At 40.0% G+C, this 13,311-nt stretch overlaps 1 protein-coding gene across 1 annotated transcript; it reads right to left on the reverse strand.

Annotated features, from left to right (window-relative positions):
- Window positions 1-10,494: 10,494 nt before the first annotated feature.
- LOC141619331 (uncharacterized) lies at window positions 10,495-10,863 on the reverse strand. The gene has a single exon (XM_074436358.1). The coding sequence runs from the start codon at window positions 10,861-10,863 to the stop codon at window positions 10,495-10,497; it is 369 nt and encodes a 122-aa protein (XP_074292459.1).
- Between the last annotated feature and the right edge of the window lie 2,448 nt (window positions 10,864-13,311).

The raw sequence follows: 13,311 nt of genomic DNA on the forward strand, positions 1-13,311 counted from the left end.
GTGATGTCGTCGGGTCACATCCAATCAAACACATTTATAAGACTCAACAAACTACTAGTTAGCGGTAAGTCGAGGTCGATCCATGGGACGGTGTGATTTGGGTTATAAGTCTATCTATCTCAATTTATGCTAGTGTCACAATTTGTTTGGGTTTGTAGTTGTGTCTAGACTAATGCAAGCAATAAAGTATAACAAGCAATAAAAGGAAAGATGTAAACAAATGGTTAAAAGTGCTAGGATATCATGGGGTCATAGGGGATTCATGGTGTTGATCATACAAACATGTTTACAAGGTTGCAAGCAATTAATGTTGTGGGGGAACCGAGTTGGTTTATATCTTACGGTTCTTAGGAAGAGTTGGGTCCCGAAGCCGAATCGATTAGATTGTACAACACCTACAAGTCGACTTACTTTCCTCCTAATCAACTTCTATGCATGGTCTAACAAGACTCGAGTTGGTTTATATCTTACAAGTCAAGTTGAGTAGATAAGAGATGGTTGTAAATGCAAGGATTCATAGGCTTAACATTTCATCAAACATAACATGTGCATAAAGTTGACATCACAACAAGCAAGCAATTTAATCATGAAAACATTTTAGATTAAGCATGAATCAATCCCATGTTGGTTTCCCTTAATTACCCACTAATCCTAGCTAAGAGACTACTCACTTATTATCAAGTTTAGCATGTTAACAAGGTTGTCAATCATATTAACAAGGTAAAACATGATGAACAAGTAAGAAAGATTAACAATAATTAAAACAAGGATTAAGAGGATTATACCTATGGAGATTCCAAAACAATAATGCAAAGAATAATAGAAGAAACTTGATGATTGATGGAAGGTTGTCAATCTCCCAATAATAACCCAATAATCTTCAATTACCCAATAATAAACTTGAATAATAAATAATTTGTAGAAAGATTAAAGAGTAATCTATTCTAATCTACTCCTAATCTAATCTAAGGAAGGATTTTTCTAGCTAAAAAGGTGTCTCTATTCTAATCTCATAAAACTTGATTGTTTGATTATTACAAATGGAGTATTTATAGTGGAAATTAGGTGGATGCATTAGGGTTAACTAAGTGCTAAACTAGTAATTACACTTTTGAGTTTAGAGCAGGGAGACGCCGGTATTTTTCGAAGAAAGGGCGTCTTTCTTTGAAGCTTGAAGAAGACGAAATTGTGCTGTGAGGGAATCCGGGCGTCTTTGGGTCGGGACGGGCGGATTCGGTGGTCTCTGCCCGGGCGTCTTTGGGAGAATCCGGGCGGATTGGAGCAGGGGAAGACGGGCGGATTTGGAGCAAGACAGGCGTCTTGTGGTTCACATAGCAAGGGAAAACTTCCTGTCCAGGAATATGCCTGTCCCGAGCGAAATATGGGCGTCTTGGGCTTCAACCCGAGCGGGTTAAATTTGACCCGAGCGGGTTGAGCGGTATCTTGAGCCCGGATTGTAAAACGGACGTCATTTCCTCATCCGGACTCCTATTGGAGTGATTCAAAAGCCTAGATCACTTGATTTTTCGACGCCGTTCCATCTAGCATATTGTCAGAGCAAAAGGAGCAACCCTTGGTTCGGTTTTCGAGCGATTTCTTCTTGTAATGCCTTCCCTCTCGTCATTCTTACTTTTAACCCTTTGATCCTTCTATATACACTTTATTCCTACATACTTGGCCATCATTCTTGCCTCCTCTTCATACTAGTCCATCTAATATCATCAATAAGCTTCCAAATATGCACGAAAGACGGGAATTTCCGCCTTATTATCTCCTTTTCTACAAAACATATGAAATGCGATAGAAAAGCAAATAGGAAGGTTTTGACGGATAAAATGGCCATGAAATGCTATAATAGTATGCAAAATAGGCTCAATTAGGGGAATAAATGTGCGCAAATAATGGTCACATCAAGGACCTCCAGCAAGTTAGAGTTCGTTGCTCCCTAGCCGAACCTATCTACGTCAACCTGGTTGGAAGTTATTACCAGACAATATCTTGGAATAAGCCCGATGTTTCAGGCTATTTCCCACAGTCGATCATCCGACCATCGATGGCTGGCAAGCCTCAAAATGCACCATCAACATAGATGGCGAGCCTTTGCACGCACATAAGAAGCAATTCAAGGACATATCCCGAAGATGCCTCGGGTATGACTCCTTTTCACAAGCTGTCGAGCCTTTGTCCGCAAACAAGGTACAACTAAAGGACGTATCCCGAAGATACCTCAGGTACGACTCCTTATCACAGCTGGCGAGCCTTTGCATGCACACAAGATACGACTCAAGGACATATCCCGAAGATGCCTCAGGTATGACTCCTTCTTATGGCTGGCGAGCCTTTATACGTAGTCTAATGGAATTTAAATGACCAGAACCGGAAGTCGGCAGACTCTAAACTGTTTCCGACGGCAGGTCCTTGACTCAAATCCCCGATTCGCCTCGTCATCGCCCTTCCCGACGGCAAGTCCTTGGGTCAAACCTTTTTGAGTCGCCTCAACGTCGCAATGGTCTTCAGGTTGTAATCTTCGATTGACCTGGAGATCATACTTTGACTTTCGCCCTGTCCAAGTCTCAGTCAAAGTGGGGCTCTGTAGATACCCAGTATCTGCACCTTTCAAAAACCACCCGATAATGATCGGACTATAACGTGTTTTTTATATGCGTGCGTGGATTGGCAATACATGAGACAAATTAATGCACTACTCGGATATGAAAAATTATTTCAAAAGTTTTCTAACTTCATTTGCATTAAAACAATACTATTTAGAGTTAAAATCGTCTTCGGACCCAAAACCGACTCCGAAACCCGCAACTCGAGTCAACCTGAGTCAACCAGAGTCAAACCCAAATCCAGAATGTCAAAAAAAATGCCATGAATGTTTGCATCATGTCATTTCCATTAAAATGACCCTAATTAGAGTCAAAACTGACACCGGGCCAAAAACCGACTCCAAATTCAAATACCGACTCACACGGGTCAAACCCGAGTCAAGCACACAGAACACCTACCTCTAGTAACACCAAAATCATCTTATTAGATGCCCATATTGTTACACGACATCTTATATGAATGCCACATATCAACAATGGATGGAGAATTGGCCACGTCCAAATTGAAAGGTAAAATACACCCCCTTCCATCACGAGGTGGCTCGCGCCTCTTTAGGCCATCTACTTAGCCTCTAAGCAAACACAACCGAACTACCTCCCCACATTTCTCTATAAATACCCACCATCACACACCATAATTCTCACGCGAGCGTCCGCCCCTACACCTCTCTCTTAAACTTCTAGACCCGACTTCCTAAGTCGCAAAATCGACACGTGTTTACGACCTACTGATCGTAAACACAAGCCTTACACATTTTGTTTGGAACCGTCGCCGTGCATTCGACCGACCCATTTGACCAACTCAATTCATCAATCAACATGTTTTAATTAACATATTTTCAACTCATTTTCAAAACAAAATCCTTTTTTAAGGCACCTTTTTAAACTTCTTTGATCGCGATTAGTCACAACGAAAAAACCGTCTCTAAAGTCGTCTACTTCGCAAACATCAATACACGTAAGTTTGAGGGTGTAAATATCTCATTTATTTCATGTCTCTACTGTTTTTACGAGTTTATGAGCATGAACAATGCATAACACGATTCAAATATAGGTTAGACGAGCCAAAACCGAGTTTTGGCCTGAGACAGAAGCCCCTTGCTATGCAAAGAGGATCGCGCCTCAATGGGGTGTCGAGGTCAGACTCAAACGTGTTTGAGTTCGTCTTTCCTTCAACACTTTCTTTTATTTTTACTTCTTTACTTTTACGGTTTTTACCATTTTTAATTCATTTTTATGACAAATATTTTGACCATCATAAAAATCATCCTTGGTTCCTTATACCATGACGGTTTATTCCGTGACTCGATGATATTATGGTTAATTACAGTTTAATGGGTATTTTAACACCCTTTTCTTTAATTTACCATTTTTCTCATTTATTTACATTTGCAAACATATTAGTCATAATTCATAATCAGCCTTGGTTCTCTATACCATGTCGGTTTAATCCGAGTACGGTGATAAATATCGACTATTTACAAATAAATGAACTTAACATATTTAGTTCATATCAAAAAATTTACATTTTTATTTGTAAACTATGCTTTTCAAGCTTGCAAATCCGATAAGGAATATCACTAACACAATAGTAATTATTCCGAGCCATGCAAATCATACTTGCAAATCATTAATCACAAAAAACGGTTTTAAACAACCTTTTTAACAACCAGGAGACGCCCCTTAGGTCGGGTCATGGCTCGCGCCCCAAGGCAACTCCTGTTGTCTACATTTCAAAACCTGGGCAGACCCTTTACCCTCGCCAATAGGATCGCGCCCCAACGGGGCTTCCTGGCACTGTTCTGCCTCATTTTGGCACTTGTCTAGGACGATCCCGATTACGGTTAACCCAAATACGTGACGGATCAGATTGACGAGTTTGCATTTTTCACTTTATCGTTTAAGCACACTTTTTCAAATAAATGGATCGTGTTAAGCATCATAACCCGAACTTGGTAAATGGATGTTTAATTTTCGTTTTCACATGTAAATCAATCTAAATCCAACTTGACATCTTATGCTTGATATTTGGATTAAATCAACCGACATAGAAGGCTCTCACATGTTAGGTTAAACTTTTGGATATGCATTCATGCATCAACCGTTTTATCAACTTTTGCACTTGAACAACCACGATCGATCAGTAGAGGCCGCTAACGCGGGCGGGATTGGGTGTCCGATATTGAAGGGCTTCCCAATACGTACCCTCATCCCTTACTCAGAACCTTTGGATAGTGGACGGCCTTATCCAGGGCGCACGAGAGTCATTTTAGGCATAGAATGCAAAAAAGGGGGACGAGTCCTTATCTTTAGTACCTATGTCAAACACCGCTTTTTGCCTTGGTTGACCTTGGTATAAAGTGGATTCGAACGGGTTCCAAGCATCCCACAAATGCTTGGTGGCGACTCCGAACATCTCTAATCGTTTCGAGACCTTTACCGAGACGAAACCGACCGATCTAAAGCGATCCGGTCGAAAGCATTTTTACGCCACCGAGCGTGGCTTTTAAAAGACCGCTGCATGTCCACAGATTGGCTTGGCGTGCAGGTGGCCCGTGACCGCAGATCGGTAGGTGGCCCAAATCCACAGACCGGCCTGTGGCCCATGTCCACACATGTGTCTCAGCTACGGAAGTATGTGAGTGACCCTTCTCATGTGCTAGAGGTTGAGAACATTGAGTTTGATGAATCCTTGTCATACCTTGAAGTGCCAAAAGAGATCCTAGATCGCAAGGTTCGCAAGACTAGAATTGGGGAGACAGTGTTGCTAAAGGTTTTATGGTCCAACCACAACGTTGAGGAAGAAACTTGGGAGGCATAGGACGCTATGAAGGAACGTTGCCCGTTTCTTTTTTATCAGGTAAGTGTGGTTACGGGGACGTAACTATGTTTCTTTTAAGGGGTTAGGAGATGATCGCATAAGGTTTTGGTACGGTTTAATGTCAGTTTTGGTAAAGTTAGTGTTTGTTTTGAGTCATAATGAATTGTTTTTGAGTTTTAGTTGTGTCGTTATGTTATAGTTGAGATAGTAAGTTGTTTTTCTGTATGGGTTTGAACTTCGGGGACGAAGTTCATTTTTAAGGATGAAAGACTATAATACCTCAGATTTATGAGTTGTTGAGTACTCTATGTAGTAGGGCTTACTCTGTCGAGTAAGTTAGTTTTGCATTCTGGAGTGTGTTATGCATGTTGGGTACTCGATCGGGTAGCGGCAACTCGATCGAGTAGGCGGTAGTCGATCGAGTATGTCGGGTTATACGAGATTTCCGCCAGGTTTGATAGCAACGCGTGAAAAGTTATATAAACTGAATTCGTCAGTTCTTTTTACTTTTTACCTCATTCTAAACCTTTTTACAAAAGAAAACAAAGCAACGTCAGTTTCTTTTCTCTCATTTCTATCAAATCCAAGGGCTTGAGTTGTCGGATTTCGGAGTTCTTTATACTGTTGAGATCATCGTATTGAGGGTAAGATCTTGGTACTATTTTTATGTCATTTTATTAATATTGTTTAAACCCTAATTGGGTGATTTGGGGGTTATTGGGATTGTTGATGCTATAGATTGTAATTGTATGATTATTTGGTTATAGGAGGTAATTTCGTAGGGGAACGCTTTTGATCCGCTGCTTGTGATTGATATTGGTGATTTCATTCCAGGTAGGGTTTCCCTACTCAGTTATTGCCTAAATGTTATAAAACGGTTGTTTGGTTGATTGACACGTTGATTATATAGTAATTGATTTTTTGCATTGTTTACATTGGTATTGTGATTGGTTTGTAAATTTTCTGTGCTTCGCGAGGTGCGCCCTCGGCTGAGTGGAGTCACTTGCGGGAGTGGCTTCACACCCTGATTTGCCCCTTGTGGTTCCCATCACAAGGGGGATGTGCACCTTAAGGAACATGGGTTATTCTCTTGATGGAGATGAGCGGGGCTTAGGTGAGAACGACTGCAGTCCCCCACTGGCGGTGTGGAATATCTATTGCGATGGATATTCTGGCAGGGCTACACACTTTAGTGTGTAGTCAGATGATTGGTGATGTGACGGTGTTGGAGGATTGTGTTTGTGTAACTGTCTGTTATATTATCTCATATTCTTTATGCAGTAACTGACCCCGTTTAAATGTTTTGAAAACTGTGGTGATCCATTTGGGGATGGTAAGCAGTTGTCTAGCAGGTATATCTTAGATGCGCGCGGGATTAGCTGGGGATTGAGTTACCACATTTTGTTACTTTAGCACATGACCTTGAAGATCTTCCTCCGAACCTTGACTTGTTTTTTGTATGGTAGGAAGGATGTGAGTAAGCTAAACTCACACGAGGTTATTTTGTTTAACTCTTATCTTAACCTCACCCGAGAGAAGCACTTTGCTTATAGTGCCCTTGCGATAGTGTGTGCTAGCTTAACTTTGATGGCTAGGTCTTCGACTCGCCATATCAATTTCGACGATATCGCCACCCGTCTAGCTGAGAGGTTGACAAACTTTTAGGCTTTACCTGCTCTCAAACCTATGTGCCTGGTTGTCCCGATCTTCGATAAGGACTATTTCATACATCAGAAGTGGTTGCGAGTGTTGGAGGGTGAAGGTATAGCTTGGAGGGTGTGAGGTAAGAGTTGTATGAGAGTGCCTGATACGGACCATCTTCACGTGACCGAGCCTTTGGCGGAGGATGCCCCTGATAGTGCGGAGGCTAACCTTCCTGACCAGACCTACTTGATCATCGATGACCTCCTTGAGGAGATGCCAAAGCCATTTGGAAGAGACCGTACTAGGAGGGAGGATCAGGTGCCTAGGGAAGGTAGAGGACCCCGGAGAGCTAGAGAGGTTGTTGGAGAGTCACAGTTTTTTCAGCAGGGACCACCTCAGTACCAGTACCCCGGTTACCCGACACTTTTTAGCCCTCAGATGCAGATGAGTGAGCTCACTAAGAGGGTGTTGAGCGCTTTGGTGCTCTGGAACCTACACGAGATGGCTTATGTTCGGGGTGTGGGGACTAACTTGGCTCATCCGGTATGGTGGCATGGAGTAGGGAATGTTAGCGGTGTGTTTCACTCCTAAGGGGTGGATCAGGCCAAATGGGAATCCCCAGAGAGCTATCCTTACGGATGCCTTGCACCATGGAGGAGCGGAGGAGACTTTGGGGCGGGAGCTGCTACCGGAGGAGGTTTGGAGGACCACATCAGGAGATGGCACTTCAGGAGCCGGAGGTGATGATGAGATGGAGGAGGATCATGACGATGACCTTCAGTGACCGTTCATTATTTTCATGCTTGTGTCAGTAGACTTGTGTCAGATTTTATCTTTTATTGCGGTATTTCGATTTTTATTTGGTAATATAATCGGCCATAAGGCCATACTCGTGACTAGATATTTAGACCTTGTGTGCAGGTACAATGATGTCGCGAATAAAATCCCAATACTTTGCTTATTTATTTGCTTGATATGGTATTAGGGAGTATTCTGAGCTAGAGATACTCGACCGAGTGCCTTAAACTCGATCGAGTACCATGTATGTTGCATTTTAACGAGCTTTCTGACCTGCAGATACTCGATCGAGTATGTCTAACTCGATCGAGTACCTTACTCTGTACTCGATCGAGTACGCCTAACTCGATCGAGTGCCCTTGTGTCTACAAGAAGACTACCGTTTTCTTGTTTGGCATGGGATAAAGGGGGGTATTTTGTTGTGCCATATGTTGTTATTATGACAGTTGATATTTACCGTTGTGCTTTATACTTGTGTATAAGTTGTATCAAGGAAGTATACAATAATTATCGTTCTATGTGGTTGCTCACTTTTGTTTAATCGTTTGGCGATCATTCCGGGATGGGTTATATTGATATTGTGTTGGCCGCAATGATTTCATGGTGTCACATAGGCGAGTTACTTTTCAATTTCTATGTATAATAAGTATTATTTGCTAAGCATGACAGATTCATTTTTGTGTTGTCAATTTTCATCTTATATGTTCTCATGAATGCATGTAAGTTTTGTAATGTTAAGGATAGGTGGTGGTTTTCGTTTTATTGTGATATAGCTCATCTTAAAGGTGAACTTCGGAGACGAAGTTCCTTTTAAGAGGGGAAGAATAATGTCGCGCATGAAAATGTAAAAAACGTCGTCTTTTAAGTAATTTATTACTAATTTATTTGTTATTTCTTTTAAGTAATTTAATTGTTGTTCAAGCGACCTAATCAATTGTTGAGTAATTTAATTGTTGGCTTGTTACAAAGATATGAAGTATGTGGATAATTTACTTGTGTTGTATTTGTTTGGTAAAATGGAAGTAATAGTTTGTATCTATGTGTCTTTTCAATTGTTAACACTTGTGGATCGTGACTCGTGGTGGAGTTATGTTTTGGATAGTCATTTTCACGAGAGAGGATGATGACGATTAGTCGGCATGGGAGGTTGGGTAGTATGTTTCAGGTATGGTTATAGTGGTTCTTGTCGGGTTGGGTTGTTGTTAGTCATCTTGGCTTAGGATATACTTTCGGTTTGTGGGAGGCGATGAGTAACATGAGTTAAAATTCGGGGACGAAGTTCCTTTTAAGAGGGGAAGAGTGTAATACCCGCCCTATTAGGGACTCGTTGACTACCTGTTGACTGGCCTTAGGCACATGTTTGACCTCTTGGAACCTTGTATACAAGCAGACTTAGAACTTAGTGATCTTTGGGAGACGGGAACTCGATCTAGCGTAGGCCACTCGATCGAGTAGTCTTGTGACTCGATCGAGTAGAGGCCACACGATCGAGTAAGCTCCATACTCGATCGAGTATGGCGGGTTCAGCGTAAGAATATAAGTCGTGAAATCGTAAACCCAAATCAGATTTATTTTCATTTCCCCCAAAAACTAATTGAGAACACATCTTCTCCGTCACCATCTTTCAACCTTTTTGGATCCCTCGCCCTTGGAAACACCATTGGGACGGAGGCTTGAGTCGGGTTGCGGTCTTGTCGCCAGACTGACAGGCATAGGTAAGTCATCATCATCATCCTTAGGTTTCGTTGTGGTTATGGTTGCTAGTAATAGGATTTTCCTACTGGTTATGATAGGTGTTGATAGAGGTTGCCTTGCCTTCGTTTGGATGTATGCGATGTGGTTGTTGATTGCTAAAGGTAGGTTTTTCTACACAGTACTGTTGGTTGGTTGTCATGTGTGGTGCGTGGTATTTTTGGTGTGTAATGGTATTATTGTATTTGTGTGCGGGGTGCATCTCTGGCTGAGAGGAGTCATCATCGGGAATGGCTTCACGCCCTTTATTCGCCCCTTGTGGTTTCTGTCACAAGGAGGATGTGCACATTAAGTGACATGGGTTATTCGCTCTGTGGTTTTGAGCGGGGCTTAGGTGGTAAGGCTGCGGTCCCCGCTGGCGGTGTGGATTACTGGTTGCGACTGGTATTCTGGCTGGTCTGTACCTTCGTGTTAGTCAGGTGATTGGTGGATTATTGGAGCGGAGACTTGTGCTTGTGTTGTACTATGTTTGTATGTTGTTCTTCAGTTACTGACCTTGTGTGGTTTTGTCTGTGTTTCTTTCTTGTTATGTGCATGCGGTGATCCACTATGGTGAGCAGTCAGTCTTAGCAGGTGTTGATATATGGAGCTTAACGGGGTGCGTTGGAGGGACGTGTCTTACACCGAGTCTTGGCATGGATAGTCTCACAGTAGTTGTTTTGTTTCATCAGTTGTATTTTTCCTTGTTGAGATAAAGCTTATAATTTTTTTTTGGTGGAAATGTAAGTAATATTAAGCTCATCCCAAAACGAGATTGGTCACCATAGTACAACCTATCCAATACAAACTACTCCTGCCCAATACATTAAGCATAGAATACACCAGGATTTCATAATTCTTACATTAAACCTCTCTCACGACACCAGTTTACATCAGCTTGTGATAACGTGTAGCAGTCCTAGTATACATCAAAGCACCTCTACCAGCCTCCTGAACTGCATTCAAAATAATCTTGGGATGCATCTCCTTCTGTTCCATCCTGCTAATGTTACGAGCATACCAAATTTGGTAATGAGTTGCTATCACCAACGAACATAAAAGCTTTCTCATAAACCCAGAAACTTTCCTGAGCTTCATCATCTCCTCAGCTGTACCAGGTTGCCTAGGTTGTAGGTTGATCCAATTGTGCAGCATTCTAAAGCACATACACGTGAACTTGCAGTGAGTAAACAGATGATCATGGTCCTCAGCCTGATCTCCACACAAGAAACACATTTTCTGATCAGTTATCCCCATTCTACCTAGCCTATCCAAAGTTAAAAGCCTTTTATGTTTGAATAAAGCTTGTAATTAACTTAATAGTTGTTTTATTGACGTTGTGATATACTATTCCTCGGGCAACCGAGATGGTAATGCCCGTATCTGTTAGGGAAGGTCTTGTTAAGGCTCCTTGGTAGATGGGGGTGTTACAACTTTTACCTACTCATAGAGTTGTGTTTAGATCCGTTTTAGAATTATATTAGTTTAAAACCGCCTTATACGTGACTTAATATTTGGATTAACTAGAGAATGAAGTATTCAAAGAGATTCTAGATAAGGATAAGTCATACAGATACAGGTTCCAAGCGATTCATAGTCAAACAGAAGTCAAAAATGATTTTTCTAGAAATTTCATTTATCGATTCTCAATTAAAAACCCGAATATGAATATTAATTAGTTTGTGTTGGAAACAATATTTCGAGATAAAATAGAAAATAAAATAAAAGATAAATGAAATAAAATTTAATTGAGAAAAACAAAACATCTATACTTAGATCTGTAATCTAATTATTTATTTAAAATAAACTAATTTAACATCTTAAACTTAATAACAGTAATGACTTGATTTTACAAGTTTAACACAGATTATATAGTTGTAATAAAATAATCACTTAAATAGATTACCGGGTAAGTAGCTGAGAAGCAGGTACAAAGTAATTAAATAATCACTTTAATAGATTAACGGGTAAGCGGGTGAGAAACAGGTACAACACCAAATTCACCCTTGCCTACCAGTCATGGCGGGGGTACAATAATTGTTATAACCATAATTGTTCCACGGACAATTATAAGGGTACTTTAATTTGAGGTTCCTAGCATATTAGGGGCATATGACACAGAAAATTGAGCTTAAAGTCATTTCTAAATGCTTCGCTTGATATTAAGTATACTCTTTAATCATATAACACACAATATTATTCGATGCAAATATATATTTTACAAATATTTTTTGATATCATACGTCATATCAATCCCGTGAATTTCACGGGTTTAAACCTAATGTTTGATTTTTTCCTTGTATGAGAGTGCTTTGTAGAATCTTAATAGCATGTTTGTGTTGAGTTAGACGCAAAGCGAAATCTTTGTGGCGACTTTAGGTTAATCTATGAGATTAGTATTAAACCTAGGCTAATTACGTGACCCATTTTTTGTTAACCCCATAACCTTGCTTACCTCACTCAAGTGAACTCTAACAGCCTAGTTTTTAGTATATTGTTTACAATCCTTGTAGTTTAATATTGCTTTTCATTCGCTTTAGTTACAACTTAGTTCATCATATCATCTCTTTCGTTTGCTTGACTAAATTGAGACCGAAACAAACTAAGTATAAACCCCCGCCCGCCATCTTTGCAAACGATCCTGATTTATACTACTTAAATTGGGTTATTCTATAAATTGTTTTTGATAAGGGGATGACGATAAAAGCCAATATCAAAATGGCGTCGTTGCCGACGATGGCGTTAGGTTAATGCTTAGTTAGTTAAAGTCTTAGCTTTAGTCTTTATTAGTTGTTTTCTTGTTGAATAGTGACTTGTTTCTTGTAGAGTGAGTGTGTTGTTGTTTACCCCTAGTGCCTAAAAATACTAGGAGACTAACGGTTTATTGAAGTGTATGCCTAGAGGAAACGGTAATCCTTTGCTTAATGATCCGGAACCAGAAAGGCTTTGATAAGGCTAAAGTCGTATCACCTATATCAAATTAATCCTAAATTACTACTAACTGGTATGGCAACAAATCGAATCCACAGGAAGGCGGTAATTATTATATTTATTAATTTTTTTTTTTTTGGTACAAATATTTGTTAATATTTAAGTCCGTCTTAAAGTAACAGTTTCTTGAAAATTTTCTTGTTTGATTACTTAAACTAATTGCAATAAAGTAAATAAAACAAATTCAATAATAAAAAGGAATTCTATGGGATCGGGTTCACTAGGTAGTCATCTAGGGGTGAGATTTAATTCATTGATTGAGCAATTATATTGTTTAAGGCCAGAAGATAGGTCGATTCTATTATGTCCTTTGGATCTAAACTTAACATGCGGTCGATATCATTTAGTCAGTTCATTCAATTGGCGCGGCCTATACTAATCTTAACCCAGTCGGTGAAAATCCTAGTTTGCAAGACGAATTAACCAATTCTGATAAGTAATTAATCAATTAGAAGTAAGACAACAATTAAACAACAATTAAGAGAAATTTAACAATCAATTCATTAATTAACCCCTTTCTAACAACCTATATCCCCTTTACCTAATATAAATTAGTTATTCATAAATCGAAATAAACAAGTACAAATAATAATTGAATATATAAGTAAAATAAAGAGAAGGGAAGAAAAACTTAGACTTGAATTAAATTATAACGAAAGAACATGAATCAAGAACAATCGTACGTACGTGAAAGAAAAGCCATCGAACTGGAAA

Source organism: Silene latifolia, chromosome X, assembly GCF_048544455.1.
Source record: "Silene latifolia isolate original U9 population chromosome X, ASM4854445v1, whole genome shotgun sequence".
In the NCBI taxonomy this organism is placed as follows: Eukaryota; Viridiplantae; Streptophyta; class Magnoliopsida; order Caryophyllales; family Caryophyllaceae; genus Silene; species Silene latifolia.

What these genes read in the sequence shown, in the direction of transcription:
- LOC141619331 (XM_074436358.1), bottom strand. Translation starts at nt 10,863, where the DNA reads ATGGGGATAACTGATCAGAAAATGTGTTTCTTGTGTGGAGATCAGGCT.